General features: G+C 47.0%; 1 protein-coding gene across 7 annotated transcripts in view; it reads left to right on the top strand.

Moving 5' to 3' along the window:
* Positions 1–24,814, top strand: part of RNF20 (ring finger protein 20) — a 27,426-nt gene that overhangs the window by 804 nt on the left and 1,808 nt on the right. For 4 of the 7 annotated variants that reach the window (XR_003093784.1, XM_014519634.2, XM_025202855.1 and 1 more), the window contains exons 2-20: positions 3,103–3,191; positions 4,164–4,333; positions 4,551–4,718; positions 4,817–4,964; positions 5,141–5,323; positions 6,423–6,541; positions 7,794–7,940; positions 8,190–8,267; positions 8,631–8,750; positions 10,755–10,934; positions 11,208–11,343; positions 12,560–12,681; positions 13,033–13,442; positions 14,039–14,156; positions 19,504–19,653; positions 20,951–21,163; positions 21,796–21,921; positions 23,079–23,219; positions 23,688–23,789. Coding sequence is in view for 6 of the 7 variants with exons in the window: in XM_014519634.2 (XP_014375120.1) it covers positions 4,205–4,333; positions 4,551–4,718; positions 4,817–4,964; positions 5,141–5,323; positions 6,423–6,541; positions 7,794–7,940; positions 8,190–8,267; positions 8,631–8,750; positions 10,755–10,934; positions 11,208–11,343; positions 12,560–12,681; positions 13,033–13,442; positions 14,039–14,156; positions 19,504–19,653; positions 20,951–21,163; positions 21,796–21,921; positions 23,079–23,219; positions 23,688–23,789 (2,790 nt within the window). In the remaining variant the exon portion in view is untranslated. Of the gene's footprint in view, positions 1–384; positions 469–2,624; positions 2,676–3,102; positions 3,192–4,163; positions 4,334–4,550; positions 4,719–4,816; positions 4,965–5,140; positions 5,324–6,422; positions 6,542–7,793; positions 7,941–8,189; positions 8,268–8,630; positions 8,751–10,754; positions 10,935–11,207; positions 11,344–12,559; positions 12,682–13,032; positions 13,443–14,038; positions 14,157–19,503; positions 19,654–20,950; positions 21,164–21,795; positions 21,922–23,078; positions 23,220–23,687; positions 23,790–24,814 lie in introns of all 7 variants that reach the window. The other 3 variants (XM_006015472.3, XM_014519638.2, XM_025202869.1) reach the window with 2 other exon arrangements.

The following is a 24,814-nucleotide window of genomic DNA, read 5'->3' as shown; positions in this document are numbered from 1 at the left end:
AGGGGGGCAGTCTCCAGGAGGGGGGAGCGTTGGCTTCAGGGGGGCCCAGCGCCCCACCCCCACCCCCACGAGTTGTAGGCCTGGAGGGAGGGGGTGGAGGGCAGGGTGTGTGTACATACATACATACATATACATCAGTGCACATTGATTATTAAAAGTAATGTGTATAGACACATATATACGCACGTGTACATGTATGTCTACGTGTGTGAATGTATATGCATATGCATAAATGCATATTGATTATTAAAAATAATATCTATACATATGTATACACGTGTGTGTGTATATATAGATATAGATATATATTATATATATAAATAAATTGTGTACATATACGTATACATAAATGCATATTCGTTGTTAACAATGTCTGTATGCTAGGGATGCACCGATAGAGATGTTTGGGGCCGATACCGATCTGATTTCCGATACCAGCCCGGCAGCCTGAAGAACAGCGTCCACCTGGTAATTCTGTTGTGGTGGACGGGGATGGGGGAGGGACAGCTCAAGGCCCCCTGCGGTGAGGGAGGAGTGAGGCCGGGGCTCAGCCAGCGCAGGGTGGGTGTGGGACACAGCTGTGGTGGCGGCTCCTGCTGCTACTTCCTGCACTCATTCAGGGGAGGGCATTGGGGTGCCCCCAGATGTGTGCGGGGTGGGCAGGGCCGGGACTGTACCAGACGGCAGTCGGGGCAGGCGGCACTGGGGGCAGGGATACAGGGAGCACTGCAGCCACCCCAAAATTTGCCAAAGCCCCTGCTCCCAGCGCTGCTGCCACCTGCCATGAACACAGGAGGCAGCCCTGGCCCTGCTTGCCCTGCACAGATCCAGGGGCACTCTTGCCCCCACTGTGCCCTCCTGGACGAGCAGCGGGAGCCCCCTCCCTGTGCCCCCTGGATGAGCCACGGCTCCGTCCCACACCCGCCCTGCCCCAGCCCCAGTCTCAGCTCCACTCCCTCCCTCATCGCAGGGGGCCTTGATTTGCGCCCCCACCACGCCCCTTCCATTCCTCCCTCCCCTTCCACCACACCAGACTTACCAGCTGGACACTGCTCTTCAAGCTGCCGGGCTGTGCTCCTCGCCGCCTACGTGCTGCCCTGCAGCCATGCAGGCACAGGCCATTTATCAGCCAAATTATCTGCCATATGAGGCTGATTTCTGATAAAGACAATTTTCTTTATATCAGTGCCAATCTGATATTGGACCAATGCATTGGTGCACCTCTAATGTATACGTTTATGCGTATGTGTGTATACATGTATGTATGTATGTATAAGTATGTAAATGCATATAGATTAAAAAGAGCATGGGTATGTATATGTAATTATATGCGAGGATACACATATTTGTGTGTATACCCACACATGTTTGTGTGTATACCCACACCTATACGTATAGATTAAAAGAACGTGTGTGTTTACACGTGCTCACATGTATGTGCATGCATACATATATCGATTTTTAAAAACAAAAGTTCCTGTGTGTATATACAGATACCTGTGTACATGTGCATATGCATGTATACACACCTATATGCACCTATATTACTAAAATGTGTGAATGCGTATATACATATGTGTATACGCATGTAAATGTTTATGTGTACCCTCATACATGCCTACATACATATGGTAGAGGTGCACCAATAGAGATTTTGGGGGCTGATACTGATAGCCGATATTTAAGGAGGCATATCGGCCGATACCAGTCCAATTTCTGATACAGCTGCCATCAGCTGGTCAGTCCATTGTGGTGGAAAGGGAGGGGAAGGGGCATGGCGGGAGGGGTTGCAGATCAACGCCCCCCGCGGTGAGGGATGGGTTAGGGGCAGGCTCTGCCCAGCCAGGGACTGGGGGGTGGCAGGACAGAGGTGCGGCTTGTGGGGGGGTGCGGCTCCTGCCACTGCTTGCACCCCAGGAAGGCAGGGGGCATGTGACCCCAGATAGGCGTGGCACAGGGCAGGCTGCAGCTGCGGGGTGGAGATGGTGCTTCATGGGGCTTTTCTTGCCGCTGGGCTTGGAGCAGGATCCGGTGGCACTGGGAGGAGGCTGTAGCCACCCCAGATTTCACCGCATCTCCACTCCCAGCCCCGCACTGCTGCCCAGTGGCCAGCACAGTTGCAGCTGAATGCCCCGCCTCCACCCAAGCGCTGGGAAAAGCAGTGGCTGAGCTGGACAGCGGCACAGGGCTGGAAACAAAGCTGCAGCAAAATTTGGGGTGGCTGCAGTCTCCTCCTAGCAATACTTGAGCCCTCTCTGAGCCCAGCCTCTGGCAAGTAGAGCTCTGCATAGTGGGGGCTCCAGCTCCATCCCACAGTTGCAGCCCACCCCGCGCTGTGAACATCCAGGGGCAAACGCCCCCCCCAGTGCAAGCAGCGGTGGGAGCTGCCCCCCCTCTGCCCCCTGGCTGGGCAGCACCTGTCCCCTCCCTCAATGCGGTGGGCCGTTGATCTGCCCCCCTCCCATGCCCCTTCCCTCCCCATGCCCCTTCCAACTTATCAGCTGGAAGCAGTGCTCCATGCTGCCGGCTCTGCTCCAAGCTGCACTGCAGCTGCACACAACACAGGCATTGGCCAAATTATCAGCCCGATGTATACACAATTTTCTTCCCTTCGCAATGCAAAGCAAAAAGATGGAAGGCAGAGAGCAAACACCCCTTTCATAGCGGATGCTGAAGTAAGTTGTTACCCACAGAAGCTCGTGCCTCTCTGAACCAGTTAGTCTCTAAGGTGCCACTCACCCTACTTTCTGTGGTTGTGATCAGTCCAGGTGGCAGAGTGTGAGAATATTTCTGCTGCCACTGTTCACACCATCCAGAGAATTTCAGTCTCCAGTGCCTTTCATGAGCATTGGTTTACGCAACCCAAAGCACATACAAGCATATGCTTTATTTAAAGGTAGTAAGAAGTACAGGGAACCTCTGTGATTACAATGATATTGGCACTGTGTTATCTCTCAGTATGGTCTGTTTGCTGCAAGAATTCTTTATTTCTTTTCTCAAGGCATATAGAATGTATGAAAAAATGTCAAATGCATTTTTGTGTCAGGGGAATTAACAGGTATATCGTATTTTGTTTCCATTGTCATTCTATGTACCCTTCAGAGGCAGGCATGAGAAGATCTGCTGCCTACCACTTTCCGTCACAACTCTGCCCGTACACTTCACCCCACATCACAAAGAAATTCTTCTAGGTGAGTTACAGATGTCAGTATGGCAGTGTAGTGGTCAGGTAGGACATAGGGAGGTATCTCACCAAACTCTTTAGTCCTCATTTCTGTCACACTGTGAATGTGGGAATCCTGATGGAGAAACTACTGTATTAGTTCTCTGCCACATCCTAGACATCTTTCTATGTCATTTTGAAATCTTTTGGAAGGAGCCTTCTTTTCCTCTTCCCTATTATTCCATGATTACTGTTGATCTTAAAGAAAAAGTTTAAAATGAAATACAGTAATTAAAATACAAGGGAGAAAACTGTATAATTAATTATTTGTGTTATTTAATATTTGTATTGTAGTAGGTTTTGATCAAGGTTAAGATCTATTGTACCAAGCATTGTATGAATATGGAGGAAGCAGCTGTTTCACAGAAGAATTTGAAATGATACTGCTTTTATTATAATCTCAATAATAGTCTTGACACTTTCCAAGACGGAATTAAATATAGCCCCTATCCCAAAAAGCTTACAATTAAATAATAAGAATAATAGCCATTCATAAGATTTTTCTTGAATCTAAAAGCAGCAGCCTTCAAAACAGTAGATTTTAAGGACTTCATGAAGTATTATTAGTTTTTTTTTTGCACACATGAATCTAAGGTAACCATATCTCCATGCAAATACATAATATTTTCTTTACAAGCCTGGTCCAAAAACTCAGAAGTCAATGTGAGCCTTTACTTAAGCCATTAATCAGGCTACAAGGATAATATTCTGAATTTGCAAGAACAATACTATATTTTAGTATTTCATCATATTATATATATGTTTTAATTTAAATTCATACTTTCCAAATCCTTCACAAGGTAAATTTCTTTGTAGACAGTTTATTGTTCATTTCCTGTGGTTTGTTGGCCATGTTGCTACCTTATTGCAGGTTGGAATTCCCTGAAAGAGAACTGATGATGTGCATATGTATTTTTTAAACTTGTTCTTTGCTTTTTAGAAATAGCTCAGAGAAGGGGAACTCTCCACATTTTACCCACCATGTCTGGGATCAGCAACAAACGGGTTGCTGCAGAGCCAGGTCCTTCTGGGCCCCCAGAGAAGAAGGCAGCAGTTGAAGACTCAGGGACCACTGTGGAAACTATTAAGCTAGGGGGTGTTTCCTCAACAGTACGTATTTCTCCTGCACCCTACTTGCCTTCTTAATGAGCTCAACTTTCTGGCCTTAGTCCTGTTTGGACATAAAATGCCTCTTTTTCTTCCCCACCCCCCCAACCCTCCACATTGTTTTGTGGTGTTGTCATCTTCAATTTGATCTTTTACTCAATGAAGTGGACTGTGCCTGTGCTGCACGAACCACATAGAAGTGATTTCCTCCCCTGTGCAGGAAGAGCTGGATATCCGGACACTGCAGTCCAAGAACCGAAAGCTGGCAGAGATGCTGGACCAGCGCCAGGCCATTGAGGATGAGTTGCGGGAGCACATTGAAAAGCTGGAGCGGCGGCAGGCCACTGATGATGCTTCTCTGTTGATTGTCAACCGCTACTGGAGCCAGGTCTGTAGCACAAAACTGTCAAGTGGCCTTGTGTTCCGCATTGTTTCAAAGCACTGTAAAGTATGTATCTTACACCCTTTCTCACTTTTTCCTTCCAGTTTGATGAAAATATCCGCATCATTCTTAAGCGCTATGACCTAGACGAAGGTCTTGGAGACCTGCTCTCTGAACGGAAAGCTTTGGTGGTACCAGAACCAGAACCAGACTCAGACAGCAATCAGGAGCGCAAGGATGAGAGGGAGCGAGGTAAGGACTTGGGCTGCTTAGTACGTTGTCATTGACAAGTGGGGAAGATGGACTTCATTTGAAGAAAGTGGTGATATTCTGCTCTCTGGGGAGAATTTTGATTGGTAGTGGTTACATCAGTTGTTACATACATAATTAGACTTACATCCTCTTCCTGTACATCTCTTTCTTTCTAGGGGAGGGTCTTGAGCCAGCATTCTCCTTCCTGGCCACTCTGGCCAGTAGTACCAGTGAGGAAATGGAGTCTCAGCTTCAGGAACGTGTGGAATCCTCTCGCCGAGCTGTTGCCCAAATTGTTACAATGTATGACAAGCTACAGGAGAAGATGGATATTCTATCTCACAAGATAGATAGTGGAGGTATGACTGAAAATTTGATGAATCCCAGTCTTAGACAGGGATGAGGCAGTTTCTGCCTTTTAATTAGGACAAGATTTCCCACTCTCACACACATGTCAAACATGAAATGGCAAGATTTTCTGAAGTACTTGGTACCCATCAACTCCCATTGAAGATGATACTAGCCACTGACTGCTGAAATCTTTTGAAAGTCTGTCCCTCATTATTAATGTTTTCCTTTAAGTTATTGTTTAATGGCTTAAATCATGAGATAAGTGCCTGGTATGATGTGTGGTGGTTCACCATGTAACATGTTTGTCCACTTGGAAATACTTATTTTTCAATTGAACCTTATAACCCTGCAATGATCTGCCACTGTCTCAAACTGCTGCTGAGCTCATCATTGATTAAATTAACTGATGTGAAGGGCTGGGTCATTTCCGTTTTATGATATTGGGCCCCTTCCATTCACAATTCAGAAGCCAGGAAGTTCTTGGGCTGCTCATAGTTTCATAGTTTGGAGACAATCATTCATCTACACAATATGTCTTGGGCCTTTAGTATCTTACTAGTGGGCGTGGGGCTTGTTGCTAAACGCATGCTGCTAAGTGAAGCTGAGGAGTTCCAAACTGAACTGTGGGACCAGTTCTGTTGTGCGGGGTTGTGGGGGGGGGGGTGTGTGTGTGTGTGTGTGTGTGTGTGTGTGTGTGTGATCTCAAAGTAAAATTTGCCGTGGACTTACTTCATTCTCAAGCTGGCTTTCTAGGAAAGTCTGGGAATCTCACCTGAGTGTTTGAAATGTATCTTTTAAGAAAATTTCACTTGGCTGTTCATAATAATGAACTCCTACTTGTTCCATAAGTTCTCCCCCACCAAACTGTGCTCAAGTAGTGTCAAACACAGGATATTTGAAAGCATGCCGTTCAGAATGTTGCAACTAAGGACAAAGCAGTTATCGTCTATCAGGTTTCTCATTCTTCTCCTCTACCTTCATCCCCCCAAAATGCCCCCATATGGGTTTCTTATGCTGTTATTCAGTTATTTTTGTTCTTTAGTTGCCAGATTGAAGGGTCTTCCCATGACTTAACTTTTCATGTGATTTTTATTTTCCTTTCTTCAGATGCTTCACTTGTGGAAGAAGCAGTCCAGGAGCTGAATGTCTACCTTGCACATGAGAATGGGCGATTGCAGGAATTGGCTGATCTCCTCCAGGAAAAGCACCACATCATGTCTCAGGAGGTACAAGACAGGAAAGTGGAAGCCACGTCTGTGGACAAGCTTATTAGATTCCTGACTGGAATGCATGGTTCCACTTACACCAGTGTGCAGAATGCATTAAGCATGTTATTCCTTTGGGGAATTGTAAAGGAAAAACAACAGGTTTGAAGAATTCAGGTTCTGAGGAAAAGAGTTGTTTATGGAGAAATGTCACTGTGTGCAGTACTTCTGCATGATTCTGAAATCCAGTAACATTAAGTCACTGACAAAGATGTTTGAGTCAAGAGTAAATAGTGACTTAGTAAAATACGCCATTTGTTGTTTAGAGCAGTGGTGCCCAATCTTCTTGCCCCATGGGCTAGATCCAGCTGGCAGGTCTGATGAGGTGGGTGCAGTGGAGGCCTGATCTGGTGTGTGGGGCAGGTGGGCCCCAGCCCAGATCCAGTTGCATGCAGGAGGGGAAGGGCATTGTGGCCTAGACCCAATCTGGCTGTGTGGCCACAGCCCAGCCCAGCCCTGATCCAGCTGTGGGGTGGGGGCTGTCTTGGGCCTAGTCTGGTTATATAACAACAGCCCAACCCAGTGTTGATCTGCCTGGGGGAAAAGAAGGACAGAAGCAGACATTAAGATACACTTAACAATTGCTTGCCTGTTGACCCTCATATCCTTTCCATGTTCAGACATTTATTCTGATAGTTTTCTTGCTACAGACTTAAAAGGCACTGGCATCTCGTTACAAGCTGATCCTAGACCTCAGTGAGTTTGAATTACCTACCATTTTTCCCCCCATAAAACTCTACCTCTTGAAAATCCAGTCTTTGCTAACAATTAAACAAGCTGGCTTCCTTTACACTCTATCCGCTGGACATTCATTGAGTGTGTATAATAAGCATCTGCAAATATTTCAAAGGCTGAGATCAGGGCCCTGTGTGTAGTACATTTAAGCAGCTGCCATCTGGCTGTGCCAGATTTGCCACCAGATTCAAGATCTTCTCCAATTTCCATTCTGCCTTTAGGTTGTCTTCTTCCCTGTAGTAGGATTTAGCTCCTGTCAAATTTTGGATGAGGGTGGGAAGAAACCTGTCCCTCTTTCGAACAGATGCTTGAGCAAAATACAAATACCATAGGTATGAGCACCATAGAAAAACTTATCTGAATAAAAAAACTGGAACCAGTCAAAAGCTAGTGCTGAACAATCCAGGAAAGATGTTAGATTGGAATTAGGCACTGCTTCTCATCTGATGTATGCTGTCCTTGTGTCCCTTGGCTACAGTTCTCCAAGCTGCAAGAGAAAGTGGAAACAGCAGAGTCCCGGGTATCTGTGCTGGAGACAATGATTGATGACCTGCAGTGGGATATTGACAAGATCCGCAAGAGAGAGCAACGACTCAACCGGCATTTAGCAGATGTGTTAGAACGGGTAAGCACAGGACCTTTGCAGGGGGTTGGGGCTGGGATTGTTCTGAACTGGGTGAAACTTGGTAACACCTTCATTGCTGAGAGGGAGAGAGGGGCAGCCCTATTCCTGTGGCACACTGAGTGTGTGCTTTAGCAAAGTATTTCAGTCTCAGAATTATGGCCTGTACCCCTTTTTGAGCAAATGTTTTAAAGGATGGGACACGTTTTGAAGCACTGGACACTTACTACAACTTCTATGTCTTCTTTTCAGGTGAATTCAAAAGGTTACAAGGTGTATGGAGCTGGGAGCAGCCTCTATGGGGGAACGATTACCATCAATGCTCGCAAGGTAAAGCCTGAAACAAGGGAGAGGAAGAAAAGGGTAAGATAGATAAGAGGCAGGAACGATGTTCCCATGTTGAGTATCGCAGCTTAGGGTTGAGTTATAGCTGTGCCACAGATTTCTTGGGAGACCTTGAGGGGAAGTCCCTTGGGTTGCACCTCAGTTTGTGATCTGTAAAATAGAGTTATCAGCACTTGCCTACCTCACAAGAAGGTGGTGAGGGTAAGTATTTTAAAGAGATTGTGGGATGCTTAGGTATTATGGTAATGGGAAGGACCATCTTTGTGTGTCAGATGTAGATAAGTGTAATGTTGGTTTCATTTTCTTTTTTAAAATACATTGAAAACACTTCTTGTGTTTCTCCCTCAGTTTGAAGAGATGAATGCTGAGCTGGAGGAGAACAAGGAACTAGCTGGGAACCGCCTTAGTGAGCTGGAGAAGCTGCGCCAGGATCTTGAGGAAGTGACAACACAGAATGAGAAACTGAAGGTAGGAAGGAGCAACATGTCTGTGCAGGTTGGGTGTAGATGAAGGCTTTCTTAATCTCTAATGGTTCTATGGGAAGCCCCTCCAATTCCTTCCTTTAATCTGTTTCTCATGTCTCTGTGTCATGCCCTATATGTGTTTGGTTATACTTCGTATGCAACAGCTCAGGATGGTAATAGGAACCTGAGGTGTTTGTGACTGGCATGCCTAGTGTAGTAGTGACTAGGCCTTCGTGAAGCACAAGTACTGGATTCAGATTTGGATTTGCCTGATTCAGACAGATAGTGATTTTATTTGGTGATTCAGATCACTGTCCCAATTCAATTCGGCCAAGTCAGATTCGGAGATTTGGCCGCTTCACACAGCCCTAACAGATAGGGCTACGTTGCTAGGTGGTTAGGGAGGAAGGGAATGAGGCTGGGACTAGGGAAGGGACTAGGGAGGGGTGCTGCTCCTGGGACTGCACTGTGCTCCACCTGTCCCCTCCATGCCTGGGCTCCATCTATCCCCACTCACCCCAGCTCCTGGGCTGCACTGTGCCGTGGTGCAGGCAGCTGGTGTTAGCTGCTCCCGGGGTGGCTGCAGCAGGGGCTGGGGGGAGTAGCAGCAAGTGGAGCCTCAGGCAGCATGGGATGCAATGCAGCTTGTCTGTACTCACCCTAGCCCCTGCTGTAGCAGCCCCAGGAGTGACCAGTGCCAGCTGCAACAGGAACTGTCAGTGGGTGCAGGGGAGGGGGGCGAGCTCTGCCTCTTGCTACTCCACGTGCCCTGGGAGGGCTGCAGGATAGGGGGCTGTGTCGGGCTCTTCCTGGGGCCATATGCACCTGGATCTGTGTGCAGGATGATAGCAGGCTGCTGCTCCAGGCTGGGGCTGGCGGCGGCACCAAGCTGACTCTTCCCGGCACTTGGCACATCCGCCCTGAGCACCGAGAATATCCCAGTGCTGCCAGCGGCCCCAGCCTTCAGCAGCAGCCTGCTGTCATCTCGTGTTCAGGTCCAGGGGCACTGGGCTGTTCCCAGTGCTTGGTGTGCCCGCCCAAAGTGCTGGGAAAAATTAGCCTGCAGCAGCAGCCTGCTGTCATCCCACGCGCAGATCTGGGGACATGCGCCCCTGGGAACAACCCACGACAGGCCTGCAGCCCTGGAATCTCCCCCAAATCGAAGCTTTGCATAGCCCTAGTAGTGACACCTTGTGGCCATTAAAGGGAATTATGGATATGTACCTAATTTGTTGTTTTTTGTTCTCTGTCCTGACTTCATCCATGAGCGTTTCTGTAATGACCACCTGTCGAAACTAATTTATAACCCAGCAGAGATGGGATATCCTTGTGTCCTCAGCTCATAGCTCTGTTTTGGGGGAACTAATGAAGAGTTGAGTGATGAACAGTTCAATTATCTGAGTGATAAAAAGAGAGAGAGTAGCATATAACATTTATTTTTCTCTTTTGCTTCTTTTAAAACTGCTGCTAAATTAGAAAAAACTGACTCCTTTCAACCTGTTTCACCTTGTTGCTATTCAGTTTTAAGAACCATTCTGTTTGTTTCCAAAATATCTGACTTGCTGCCTCTCTGAAATCTGTTGCTTTGTTTAGTGACTGCCAGCTGTCAAGTTATGGAAATATTTTTTAATAGATAACATAGTTGACATGGAGGTCAAGAAGGGAGTGGACCTGAAGATGGGTGGGGCTGGTCCAGGTCCAGTTCAAAGCTTGCTGGCTGGATGGTGAGGGGAAGTTTGCCATGCTGTTGTCTGTGCAATCTTTCTAGACTCCAGGTTGTTAATTCAGTACTCTTTATCAGTACTGAACTCTTGCACATAAGACTCCTGCAGTGGGGAAAGTTAAGGAGGAAATTCCCCTACTTTGTGCCAGTTCTGAAAAGTGCAAGAGAGTTAATAAAGGAGAGGGGGTTTGGTGTACTCAGACCTCACAGAATGGGAGTCAGATGAGGAGCTAATGGTTCTTTGTTCTTCACTTCTCCTGTTTTCCCTGTGGGACCATCTACCAGGTAGAGCTAAGGAGGGCAGTGGAAGAGGCGGTGAAGGAGACACCAGAGTACCGTTGCATGCAGTCCCAGTTCTCAGTCCTGTATAATGAGAGCCTCCAGTTGAAGGCTCACCTAGATGAAGCTCGCACTCTGCTTCATGGCACCCGCAGTACACATCAACGCCAGGTGGAACTCATTGAGGTAATTGCCTTGTGCCTCCATCACTTCCTCTTTGAGGTCTTCCACTCTGCCCCAGAGGGCTTGGTACCTACCTCATCCATCAGCTCTGCCATTTCCATGGCTATCTGACTGGCTATGAAGAGCACCAAGGATACTGCAATGGCTATTGCAGTCTTGGTTGCTTGGTGCCGTGCAGGAGGGGATTAATACTCTCCTTATTTGTTTTTTAATGAAAGCAACTTGATGAGGTGAGACAGTCCTGGGCACAGCGCTAATCTCCCTCTTGTTCCCCAGCGAGATGAAGTCAGTCTACACAAGAAGCTGCGCACAGAGGTGATCCAGTTGGAGGATACTCTGGCGCAGGTCCGAAAGGAATATGAGATGCTGAGGATAGAGTTCGAACAGACTCTCGCTGCCAATGAACAAGCAGGTACTGAATGTCTTCATTGTTCATGTCATGCTTTCAAAGAAAAAAATGCTCCTTTTGGCATTTAAGACAGAACAGTGTCAAGTTAGTCTTTGTCTTTTAGGCTACTGCTAGGTCTGTTGACAAGATTTCTGAGTGCATTTGAGAACTGGTTTGTTAATGGCAGCGCAGGGATTTTGTAGAGCCAATACACCCTCTCTCATGCCATTAGAAACTTTTGTATTGAGAGAAAGTTCTTTGATAAGCCCAAATGCTTAGGAAAATTGTACCATGACCGAAACCTATTTACCTTTCACTAGAGATGGGCAAGAGAAGGGATTTCCAATGTAGCAATTAATTTATTGTCCTTGTGGCCCCTCAGAAGTCTTATCAAAACTCAGTTTGCCAATGGAAAGAAAAAATCTGAATAGTTATATTAAGTCAGGACTGTCCAACTGGCAGGCTGCCTCTGGCCTGCAGGGGGTTAAATGTGCAGCCCCTGGGCTCCCACCCAGTTGCTGTTGCTTTTGCTCTGGCTGCTGTGGCAGCCAGGGTCTTTGATATAGGATAGTGCAGCAGGAGGCCTGGTGAGTTTGCCCATGTGGCAGTGCCAGCAAGGGCACTTGAATTGGTGGCATACTCTACTCATGCAGTAGCAGAGTGTGGGGAATGCATGGTGGTAGCCAGGGGGCTTCCATGGTTGGGGAGGGAGGAGGGAAGGAGCCCATGCTTCTTGTGCAGCAGTGATGTAGGGGGATTGTCTACACGACATGGTGATAGCAGTAGTAGGGCTTCTGCAGCAGCACCAGCAGCGGTGGAGGGTTTGTGTAGCAGGACGGCAGCACATAGCGGAGGTCCCAGGGAATCTATGTGCCCTCCATGACATACAGCCCACATGGTAGTTGGCCTAGGGCCCGTGACCTGTTTGGCCTGTGGCCCCTGGCTTCTCTGAAGTTGGACAGCCCTATGTTAAGAGTCAAAGGGCTAGTGATTTTGTAAGAGTATATAGTAGCAAATAAAGCTAGTACAGTTTTATTCTGCTGGTGCAGTGTCCACTGTGTTGCACAGCGCAAAGAAAATTGTATTTGTGGTTTTGGAATGTCTGTTCCTTTTTTACTGTTCTGTGTACATAATTACCAGAAAGATACAGTATGAAGAATAGCAATTAAAATGCCAAGGGCAGAAGAGAAACACTGGTTGTGGCTTGTTGTAACCTGGTTTCTTTGCGCATGTCTTGCAGGCCCAATCAATCGGGAAATGCGTCATCTCATCAGCAGCCTCCAGAATCACAACCACCAACTGAAAGGAGAGGTGCTGAGGTACAAGCGCAAACTGAGGGAAGCCCAATCTGACTTGAGCAAGGTACCAGAGCTGGAGATGCAGGAACCTAATGGAGAAAGCAGAGAGGGAGGGGAAACCAGTTCACAGCAGAGCAAAGGCTGGCAGTCTGTCCCATACATAAATTTCTCCTTGGTGCTAGCAGGTTTCAGGGGATAGACTGCACGGTTTTCCATTGAGCAGTCTCATCTTGGATTCCCTCCTCCTACCAAGTAGACTGTCCTCGGTGGCTGCATTCTGCTCTATTAAGAGCACTGGCAATAACATTTGTGTGGGAGATCGGCAGAGGGATTCCTACAGGGATGGCCATGAGGATTGTGTTCTGGCTGAGAACTTCTCTCACTTACTACATTTCTTTTTGGATCCTGCCCTCAGACTCGCTCCCGTACTGGTAGTGGCCTTCTGCAGGCCCAGTCCAGCACTGAAGACACAAAAGAGGAACCACCAGAGGTTAAACAGGAACCTGATGATTCCTCTGCTCAAGCACCTGCACCCAAGGCAACTCCTGAGGACACTAGTGATGCCAAAGCCAAGCGAGATGAAGAGGAAAGGGAGCGGGAGAGGCGAGAGAAGGAGAGAGAGCGAGAGAAGGAGAAAGAGAAAGAGAAGGAGAGGGAGCGGGAGAAGGAAAAGGAAAAGGAACGGGAGCGGGAACGGGAGCGGGAGAAGCAAAAACAGAAGGAGTCGGAGAAGGAGAGAGAGTCCAAGGAGAAGGACAAAGGGAAGCATGAGGATGGGAGGAAGAAAGAGGCTGAAATTATCAAGCAGCTGAAGGCTGATCTCAAGTAAGAAGGATTGTTCTGCCTCCCAACTTGCTTTTCTTATCATCATGGTCTAATCTGGGAGTCTTGGGGGAACGTGGTTGGAAACCTGTAGTTAAGGTGTTATCTGCTGGAATTAGAGGCAACTCTGCTTCATCAGATAACTGATTCGTGATTGTATCAAAAAAACAAAACTGGTTATTCTATGACTGCCTAGCCACTGAAAGCCAAGCCAGTCACCTCAAGGTAGAGGTGACATTTAGAACCCTGCAGGGCAGCCAGGGCTGATAACTGGTTGGTAACTAGCATCTGGAGACGATACAGCTTAGCAGGGGCAGATTAGCAAAGGCAGTACTTCTCCTTGTCTTTGATCTGTACCTGAGGAACAGATAGTGTGTAATTTACTATTACGGTAAGTGCTTTGACCACTCTCTTAGGCCCTCCTCAATGTGTCTATTCTTTGTTATGGATTGCTTCCTGTGCCCAGTATAAGGAGAGCCTCATAGTCTCCCTCAAGCTATGTTGAGACCGAGAGAACTCTACCTTTTGCTTTTGGGCAGACATTGCACAACAGCACTTCTCCCAAATTCTCAGTTGTGTTTTTCTTTCACTATTACCAGGAAGGCTCAGGAGAGCCAGAAGGAGATGAAACTGCTGTTAGACATGTACCGCTCAGCCCCTAAGGAGCAGAGAGATAAAGTTCAGCTCATGGCAGCAGAGAAGAAGGCCAAAGCTGAGGTGACCATGTCATTTTTCTCTTTGTTGCCTGATGCCACCCAACTGCTGCTCTTGAAATGCCTTATTTCCTCTTCCTGGCTGCAAAAGATCCCACTCCTTCATTTTCCTGTGTCAGACAGCGTGAAGGTTGGAGCAGACTGGGAGAGCAGATAGTGTACTGGGTTTGGCATAGCCCTTCTCCATTGAGCAATTGAAGTATCCTTGTAATTGGTTATTCCCTGGGCAATGTTTTGGCAAAGGAATCTGTTGCTACTGTATTTACTCAAATATAAGAGGAGCCTGAAAATAAGACAGCTCAATAATTAGATTCTATATATGAAAAATGTATAGATTTGTTATAATTTTCCAGGTATGGAATCTAATTATTGGAGGTTTCTCTTGAATTTGTCTCCCAACTGCTACAGCAGGGAAAATAAATATGGGCCCATCCCAACTTTTCCCCCTTGCAGCCCCTTCTGACCCTGCTGTCCCTGAGCACATGGAAGTGAATTTGAAAGCCCTGACTTTGAAGTAAATATGCCAGTGTAAGGAGAACCTCATAGTCTCCCTCAAGCCATGTTCAGACTGAGAGAACTCTGCTTTTGGGCAGGCATTATTGCACAACAGCACTTCTCCCAAATTCTCATTCGTACAATGCCATAGACTTAGTTCATCCAGAATTGTTGCATGTTATCTTTTTTAAACTCCTGCAGGTTTTAGCACAGGTACTCAATAAACAGACTTTAAGAAGTACTTCTGTACCTACTTATATATGGTATAAACTGCATGATATTAGTCCAAAACCAAAAAGCTCTTGATTTACCATATTGTTCATTAGGCTGGGCCCCAGCTAAGTCAACTGCATTCCAAGCCATGCTGACTGCAGAGCTCAGCACTGCTCAGGATATGTATATGCTTTAGATTCACCAAGGATCCATGTGCTAATTAGCCCTCCACTCATGCCTGGAGTCAGCTGTTCTAGTCACAAGTCCTGGGATACTCTACAAATATATATACAGATAGGTGCAGGGCAGCCTGGTCTGGCTTTACCTTATGGAAGGCAGGGCCACACTAATATGTGACAGCCTGAGAGCAGAGGCAACAGAGGGATTCTGGGAAATTGTTTAGGGCCCCATTTGGTGATGTTTGCCAGCTGTTTAAGGCTGGTGAAGAAACAGGGATCATTGGAAATGACAAAGAAAGATGTAGTTCATCTGTGGGAGTGAAGAGGAAATCTAAATATATGCAGTGTAGTGACTCACCATGACTTTTTTAAAAGAGTTGGCACTGAGGGGGATTGCGCTCAATATGCACTACCATATATCTTATTCAGATGGGCTGTACTAATTTATTCTTGTGGGTGGCTTTGGGAAACACCATATATCTGAGTCCATGAAGGCAGTTTCCTCTAAGCCACTGGGGGATAACTGTTCTTCTGGCGTGGTTTAGTACCCGCCGAGGTGTCTGGGCTTAAAGCCCACTTTATGGAAGTGGGAGGCTCCTTCCTAGCTTGCTTCTGTGACCATACGGCTGAGGGCAGGTGAAACTTGGGGACATCAAACCCCAAACCTCCGGGCATGAGCCTACATGTAGGATGCCTGCCAAACGTCTTTGGAAATAGCTGAAGGCCCTGGTGGAGGTGGAGGATGTTTGTCAGTTGCCGGGCTACTTATGGTTCTGGACTGACGCATGGATTTGGACTTGATTTGGCTTAGAACACAAACACATTTTTAAAAAATTAAAAAAAAAAAAAGGTGCTTTTCCTGCTGGCAGGGGAAAACCATGAACATGGCAGGGGGTAGTACCCTGACCAAGGTAATGGATAGTTAGCCTCCCACTTTGATTTCCAGTGGGAGGATCCCAGCTACACACCAACTTTATGGAAATGGGAGAACCCTCCCTAGCTTGCTCCTGTGGCCATATGGCTGAGGGCAAGCAAAACTTCGGGGCATTCAAAACCCGAGCCTCTGGGCTTGGGCCTTCACATAGGATGCAGATTTGGAAGTATCTGAAGCCCCAGGCAGGTGTGGAGGATACTAGCTGGTAATAGGGCCACATATGATTCTTGAATGATTCACACAAATTTGGAATTGATTTGGCTGATTTTACTTGGATCATGAAAAATTTTCCATAAAAAATTTAAAAAAAAGCGGGTGGGGGGAGAAACTTTTTTCCTCAGAACATTTGTCTGATACTGGCTGTGTATTTTATAGTCACGCTCAGTGTTAGCTGCGTTGAAATCACCTTCATAGTTGGTTTCAATCACTGAGCACGTTGCTTTACCTAGCATTATATTCTAATACAAGAAAAGGCTTAGTACCTTCATCTGTCTGTCTGTAATGCTGGGGGCCAACTACACATGCGCCCTGGAGAGGGCAGGTGGCAATTTGCTGCGTGGGCCCTGCCCCCTTAGGCAGGGACCCAGAGGTGGAGGGAGCCCTTAGGCTTTAAAACTGTATTGACTTGCCCCGGCTCCTGTCAAAGCTGATAGGAGTCAGGCACAGTAGGACCTAGCAGGAGCCTCAGCAGGACTGAGCAGCCCAGTCCACCCCACCCCCAGCAATTGCACTCCCTGCCTACCAGCACTGTTGGCATCACATGGCCTGGCTGCATTGCAGGAGCGGGGAGCATGGAGCCTCTGGTAGGGTGCGTGTGTGCCTGGTGTGTTGTGGGTGTGTGTGGGTTTGTGTCTTGTGTGTGCAGGCAGGGGCAGAGTGGGTGGGTGGTTGTGGGAGGGTGGGTGTGGGTGTGCAGCCAGGGGCACAGTGGATGGGTGTGGTTGTGGACCCAGTGGGTGGGTGGGTGTGGGTGTGGAGCCAGGGACTAGCTGGGTGGGTGTAGGTATGCAGCTAGGGGCACAGCGTGTGGGGGTAGGTGTGTGTATATTCATAGGATGAGTCCCACATGCACAGCCCACCATACACATGTACCCACACTCCCCTCGCACTGCCATGCACGCAGACCCCCACATCCACACCCCCTCACACAGCCCAGGCACCCTCCCCATACCCACCTATACCCCACATATCCACACACACCCATATGCTTCCACACCCCACATGCGCACACATCCACAGCGCCCCACAACCCTATACCCACCCCCCACAATATACAGGAGTAAAACTTCATTTTAAGCTATTTTCCAGTCACCTCTATGTACACTACACAAACGCATGTAAATTGGGACAAAAATATTTTTTGAAATCAAATTAATGAATGCTATAGATGTTTCCTTTTTAAAATATAATTTGGTATTTTTCTGGTTCCAAGATGGCACACCCCCTTGCTGGAAGGAGTACTGCCGGGGGCAAGGGGATGGACTTCTCTTGGGTAGCAAAGGTCAGGGGTTAGGGGGTGGGACTTCTGGTCACAAGATGGCACCTGGGAGGTGGGGCACCTGCCAAGGGGCGGAGCTACCCATATGCTGCCTTTTGACAGCTTACCAAAACGCAGTAAGTAGCCCTCTGCCCAAAATAATTGCCCACCCCATGTTTACATGGTCAGCCCCAAACAATGAGTGGTGGGGTGCGTGTCAGCTCTCCCTGAAATGCTCCATCATTCATGACGGGCAGTTGGCTAGTATAATGACATTTCCTTGTATGTGAATGTAGGATGAAGGGCTTTTTACCCCCGTGCTGTTTAGGAGGACTGTGGGGGAAACTTGTCCTGTATTTAAGTGAATATGGTATCCAGCATGGTCATGTGCATGTTATTGGCCTTATGCCCAGATAAAAGTAATTAAAAGGTGTGAGTAGCAAGTGGAAGGGAGGAATTGTTCAGGGTTGTCTAGAATGGTAGAAAAAGAAGTAAAATGGAAATTAAGTTAGAACATCGGAAAACCCTTATTATACAGTAGTCTATTAAGCTGAAATAATGATCTCCCAAAGGAATTCAAAGAAGCCCCATCCTGTCACTTGTGATATGTAGAACTAAAATAAGTACTCAGACAGCAGTTTGGATTTAAAAGTGAAGAATACTATATCCAAATTAAGTTTTAGAGGGAATTTAAACCAGGGGAATGTAACTGTGGAGACCATGTTAATATTCATTCTCTGTGAAAAGGTATCTTGGACTTTTTAATGATTTTGATGTTCAGGACCTCAGGTTTAGAACTCCTCCTGAAGGGGAGTACCTGAAGTCCTGTACTTACTGCAGTTCAAGATGACCCTGAATTTAAAACGACCCCCCAATAATGAAGTTCTGTAGATGGAAAATGTATAAATTTGTTATATTTTCCATGTATAGAATCTAATTATTGGAGGGTCACCTTTAATGCATGCCCTTACCACTGCAGGGGGACAAGCAGTGGGGATGCAGGTGATGTGGGGAGCTCAAGCAGCTTACCCCCTGCTTGTGTCTGTCTCTTGCCTGCTCCCCCCTCAGTCTTGAGGGCCTCCTTTTTTCCCTCTGCTTCCCCCTCCCAGCCTCTGCTCCCTTCTCCCCCACCTTACCTTTGCTCTGTGCCAGCAGGCTCCGTCCCTGTCCTAACCTGGGGCCCAGCCGAGGCCCTTAGCAGCCTTGCAGGTTGTGTGGTGCTGCTATGGGCTTAAGCTGGAGCCAAGCTCAGTGCCTCAGGCTGCAGCATGGATGGAGCCTACCAGCATGGAGCAAAGGTAAGGGGCAGGAAGAGAGGCAGGTAGGGGAGCAGAGGCTGGTGCGGGCTGAGGGGGGTGGAGATAGCAGGGTGCAAGGACAATGGGGGCAGGGGGTGGAAGGGCAGGCAGCAGCTGTAGCTTTGGCCCCGACCCTGGGTAGGGGCTGCAGCCTGAGCTGCAGCAGCTGCTTGCTTTTCCTTCCCCCTCAGCCCCCGTTCTCGTTCACAATTCTAAGATGAGGGGCTTCCCCACCATGCTAAATGCAGGGGCTCATCTAAGAGTCAAATAAATATGATAACATAGTGCCTTCGAACTCTCTGCTGGCAATATAGACAGGATTTCCAGCTCTTGAAGTCGTTTCCTGTAGGGGTGCACCAATAGATTTTGGGGGCCAATGCCTATAGCCGATTTTAAGGAGGCATATTGGCCAATACTGATTTGATTTCCAGTACTGATTCAATTGCGCCCCTTTTCTCCCCATCCCCTTCCACCACAATGCACTTACCAGCTGCAGCAGCTCTCCAAGATGCTGAACTGTGCTCCTTGCTGCCTGCATGCTGTGCTGCAGCTGTGTGCACACATTTATTGGCCACATAGGACCAATTTCTGATACAGCCAATTTTCTTTATATCGGTAGCAATCTGATATCAGACCAATGTATTGGTGCACCTCTAGTTTCCTCTATAGTTCCAGAGACATGAGGGGAAGGTTGGTTCTTTAAGAGTTTTATTGCCATTTTATTCCTTTCCTTGTATCCCTTTTTCTCTTTGTAGCTGGAAGAGCTTCGGCAGCGGGTGAGGGAGTTGGAGGACAAGGAGAAAAAAGAGAGTAAAAAAATGGCAGATGAAGATGCCTTACGCAAGATCCGGGCAGTGGAGGAGCAAATCGAATATCTGCAGAAGAAGCTAGCCATGGCCAAGCAGGTGAGAAGAGACTGTGGAAATGCCCCTTTAGTAGGAGCAGCTCTATCAGGCAAACTTATCAGGGAATGGCTAGAATCAAGATCCTCCCATATGTGCAGCCGCCACCAATGATGTCCCACCTTTGCCCCCATCCATTTACAACAATATTCCCAATATAATAAGGCTAGTGGGAGGAAAGAATTACTTTCACATAACACTGAGATGGTGTGAGCCTATGGTGCTGCTGCTGAGGCAATGCAGGTCAAGTCAGTCTGTGGGGCAGGAGGTTTCTCTTAAAAATAGACTTGATTCACAATTCATTTGATTTTATGCACAGCTAATACAATTTAGAAATGCCATATTTTCTTGCATATTGAACTCTCCAGATTATAATAGGCACCTTGTTGTTTTTGAAAGAAAGAATGATAAAAAAAAAATCTCTCTTTGTAGTAAGTGACTAAGTACCAGCAGCTAGGGAGCTGAGACTGCTCATTGTTCTGTTTCCTGTGGATTGCTGCAGATTTTAACTCTTTCAGCATTGCCCAGTAAGGGAAGAACCTGCTCTTACCATATTTCTCACAAAGAATATGCACTCTAATTTTCAGCAGCTGTTTTGGGGGAAAAGGTTGGTATTGCATGTGACAAGATAGACTAGTGTAGTATGTATAACATCCATAGTAAACATGGATAGTAAATGCTTTTGTTAATAGAGATAATCCCAGATTACAAAAATGGGTCTACTTGAGGGGAAGTAGATTGCCATCGTTTAGTGCCCATCTTTGTTCCCTTGCAAGATGAAGGGACATCAATATGTAGGGACAGATCTTTGATCTCTCCCACCTTTTCTGCTTGGTGAGTTTTAAAGTAGTTTAAACAAATCCCAGAGACTTGAATAGTTTAGGAGTTCGTTATGAACTACTGAGATATTGACAGCTGACCCATCAACTTGTAAAGTAATGTCTGTAGGTCAAATTCATATCAGGTGGCTGTTTCATGAGTCAGTTGTCCCTATCTTGTGCCTACTGGAGGAGGGTCTATATAACGGTTGGCTTAAATTTTCACCTTTGTTGTCTTTTCCAGTAGACGTGCCATGAGATATGGATATCTGTGGAAATTACCATCTGCCCCTTAAAGGAGTGCAGATTTTGAGATACATTTTCTGTGGTTTGGTGGGAAGAGTTTGTTCTCAAGCAGTCTGCTCTGTCTTTCACTTGCACTAATTTCTGTTTCCTAAGATAATGAGGTGCTTGAACACAAACAACCTACCCTTTTGAGAAGGGAAGAGAGATTGCATTTACAAAGTCTGTCCCTTTCCCAGGAGGAGGAGGCCCTGCTTTCTGAAATGGATGTCACAGGACAAGCCTTTGAGGATATGCAGGAGCAGAACATTCGCCTGATGCAGCAGCTGCGGGAGAAGGATGATGCCAACTTCAAGCTTATGTCAGAACGTATCAAGTCAAACCAGATCCACAAGCTGCTGAAGGAGGAAAAAGAGGAACTGGCAGACCAGGTCCTGACCCTGAAGACACAGGTAACCAGAAGGCAGGAGAGATTGGGATGTTCTCTCAGAAATCAGGCCTATCTGCTTTCTAGACTTCAAAGAGTTCTTCTGTCATTGTGTAAGCTTCTTGGATGTTTCATTGAGTTACCCTGTGAGAGACTGCATTGAATATGAAATGTCTTAGGCCCTCTCAAGGTGTTAATTTCATTTTGAAATTGGGGTCTGATGAATTTTATCACAGATCTCAAAAATTGTGCATCCTGGCATGCCATATGTGCATCTCAGGACACATGGTTTTGGGGTGTTCAATCAAAAATGTCACATCCTAATCATGCACCTTCTGGGATGTGTAGCTGCCTGCAGTGGCCTGCCTAAGCAGGGAGAGTGAAGGATAAGGGAGCTCCCTGATAGCCAGCTGCCCCTGTCTGGGGTGGGTGCAGCCAGCTGCACAGGCTCTGGTAAAAGTCCACAGCTCAAACAGCTGTAAATTAGGAAGCTCTCCAATCCATAGCCCACATGCATACCGGTGACTGCTCACTGCAGCCCTTAGGGGCTCCCACTGTGCACTTATGGAGCTAAGTGATTTGGAAACAAGGAGAAGAGTAACAAACAAAATAGCAGCAGCATGCACAGTTCTGACTACTTCTCCTTTCCTTTGTAAGGTGGATGCTCAGTTACAGGTTGTGCGGAAGCTGGAGGAGAAGGAACACCTGCTGCAGAGCAACATTGGCACTGGAGAGAAAGAGCTGGGCCTCCGAACACAGGCCCTTGAAATGAACAAACGCAAGGCGAGTGACAGCTCTTAGATGATGCACTTGCAACTTCTTTATCTGCTTATGGTGTACACTTGATCTGTCCTGTGAGTTCTGAGATTCCTTGCGGCCACGTGAGCATGATAGACAGCTGAGGAATCCCAAATAATGCTCTAATTAAGGCACAGTAGACAGATCCTTTGGTAAAGAAAGAAATAAGACAAGAATAAGAAAGAAAGGAATAAGACAAATCAATACAGCTTTACGAAGGACTGATCAGAGCACACAGGATAAAAGAAAAATTGAAATGGGGAAAGAAAGGAGGCAGCCAAGAGAAGATAATCAGGGTCAGTTAAGGCTTACAGAGAACAGTTCAGGATGGTACAGAAGCCAAACAAGCTCAGGGGAATAAGAAGGGCTTGAACAAATATATCCAGGGGCAGTAAAACAAGGAGGTCTGTTAATAAGGACTGAAATTAGATAGATCCATTTGGGTGATTGCATCTGCCCTCCTTGTTTTTCACTCTTGTCAAGAAAAATTTAGGAATAAAACAATTATTCAGGAAGGCAGGTAAAAATATTATTTTCTAAAGAAGTAATGAAGAAATTATAGGAAGCATAAAACTGCAGTGTGATCAGCCCTTTTGGATGTTAGATCCTATGGTGTCAAGGGAATTTTGCTAACATTTACTGGCTCAATGACTTCTTTTTAAATGATGAACAAATTAGCAGAGTATTGGAAGTTTAGGGGGAAAGTAAATTATTTACTAGTTTTCATAAAAGTAAAAAGGTTGATCCTGACAGTTCTATCTTTAGTTTAAATCACAAAATAATCACTACCTATCCATAGGTAGAAGGACAATAGAGTTATGAGGTTAACAGTATCTGAATGGTGTAAGCACAAAAGAGATTCATTGGTTCTTTCAAGAGGTGTACAGAAGTACAACTAGGATTAATGGGATCAAACTAAAGAATGGAAACTTCAGGCTGAATCTCAAGACCTTGAGAATGAAATGTTCAGTTATTGGATGGGCCCTGAAGGGAAGGGGTGATAGTTCCTTTGCTTGGAATGTTTAATCATAGATTGGAGACAAACCCTAAAGACTCTATAAGGAAAAGTATTGATGGGGAGGGATAGAAGAACTTCCATAATGTCTCCAATATCTGTAATTCTCTGATCATTCCTCCGATAGGCAATGGATGCAGCCCAACTTGCAGATGATCTCAAAGCACAATTAGAACTGGCCCAGAAGAAGCTACATGACTTCCAAGATGAGATTGTGGAGAACAGTGTAACTAAAGAGAAGGACATGTTTAACTTCAAACGGGCCCAGGTACCTACCATGTACCACACCCTCTCTGGCCTCTCAAGTCACACTGCCTGTCTTTGAAATTGTCCAGTTTCTGTGGTGACGACTACCTCTGCTGTGAAATTTTTTTTTTCCAGCTTCGCTTTGTCTCCAGCTCCAAACATACATCATCGTGGCCTTTTGACTCTTCCCCCACCTTCTGTAATTAGTACCTCACACATGTCCCAATTTGAGATCTTGACTATGGCAAGCCAAAGTATGCCAGTACAGATGATATCTGATTATGTGTATTATTTAACCACTTTGTTTTTGTGAGAAGCTGTTATGCAGTGCATTGAAAGAGAGGAGGAGAGGGACAAGTTCTCAGTAGGCTTTCGCCAGTCACAATAGGGGCCCCTTGCTCCAGTTATGTAATGTACCCCAAAGCCGAAGCTTTGTAGACAGATGATCTAGATTCAGTGACTTATTTTCTGGTGTCTCGTCCTCTTGCAGGAGGACATTTCCAGGTTGCGTAGGAAGCTGGAGACCACAAAGAAACCTGATATGGTGCCCAACTGTGATGAGATTTTGATGGAGGAGATCAAGGATTATAAGGTGGGAAACATTTTGTCTCCCTCTCTTAGTTTTCTGGTCAGAAGGGCTGCTCAGTTTTAATGTTTGTGCAGAAATGGACTTCACTAGCCTATGAAGGCCTTAAGACTGGAGGAACCACCTTCTCCTTAGAAAGAGGGAAAGTCCCACCTTTCATGGCTGGCAGTGCCTGAGACACCTCCTAAACTTCTGTCAAGTGTGATGGTATATGGCCCACAGGCCAGATCTGGCCCACAGAGGGGCTTTGTATGGCTGGTGGCTGGTCCATTAGTCCCATCTGGTATAGGCACTGTCTGCCTGTGGTGTGTCCCACCACCCTCTGAGCACACAGTGGGGCTGGGGCAGCTCCACAGCTTTCTAGGCAGACCAGGTGATGGCAGCTTCTTCCATCTGCTGCCACTGCTGGCCCCAGCCACGCAATACCTGTGGGGACCTGTATTGCAGCCCTGATCCAGCATGTCCTGCACCTGCTCCGGACATGCCTGTTCATGCTAAACAGTGGCAGCAGCAGCAACCAGGCAGAAATCGTTGCTCAGCACAGGGGAAAAGCAGCCCCTCCCCCTTGCTGCTGCCCCACACTCCCTGCTACAGCCGCCTGGAACCTATTCTGGGCTACCCCGTGGCTGCTCTGCTCTGTCACCACTGCCCCATGGGGCAGCCTGGAGGTCGCAGCGGAACCACAGGGCAGCCCAGCAAGGGCTCCGGGCAGCTGTAGCAAGGAGTGCCGGGCAGCGGCAAGGGGGAGGAGCCACTTTTCCCCAGTGCTGAGCAACAGTTTCTGCCCATCTAGTGCTGCTGCCACCACTGTTTAGTGCGAGTCTGGAGCATATGTGGGCTGGGCCAGGGCTTTGTAGCAGGTTTCTGCTGATCCACTCCCATCGGGGTCAGTCTGGAGCACGTGCAGGGCAGTCTGGGGCTGTGGTGCACTGGCAGTGGTGGAGAAGCACCACAGAGTGCACAGGCTCCAGGCTGTTGTGGGGCGGGGGTGAGTGCTGACTGGCCATGGGGGGCATGCATGGGGGGCTCCC

The sequence above is a fragment of the Alligator sinensis genome, unplaced genomic scaffold (assembly GCF_000455745.1).
Source record: "Alligator sinensis unplaced genomic scaffold, ASM45574v1 scaffold560_1, whole genome shotgun sequence".
Classification (NCBI taxonomy): domain Eukaryota; kingdom Metazoa; phylum Chordata; order Crocodylia; family Alligatoridae; genus Alligator; species Alligator sinensis.
The sequence above is the reverse complement of the archived record's forward strand: the minus strand, read 5'-3'. Positions and strand labels throughout refer to the sequence as shown.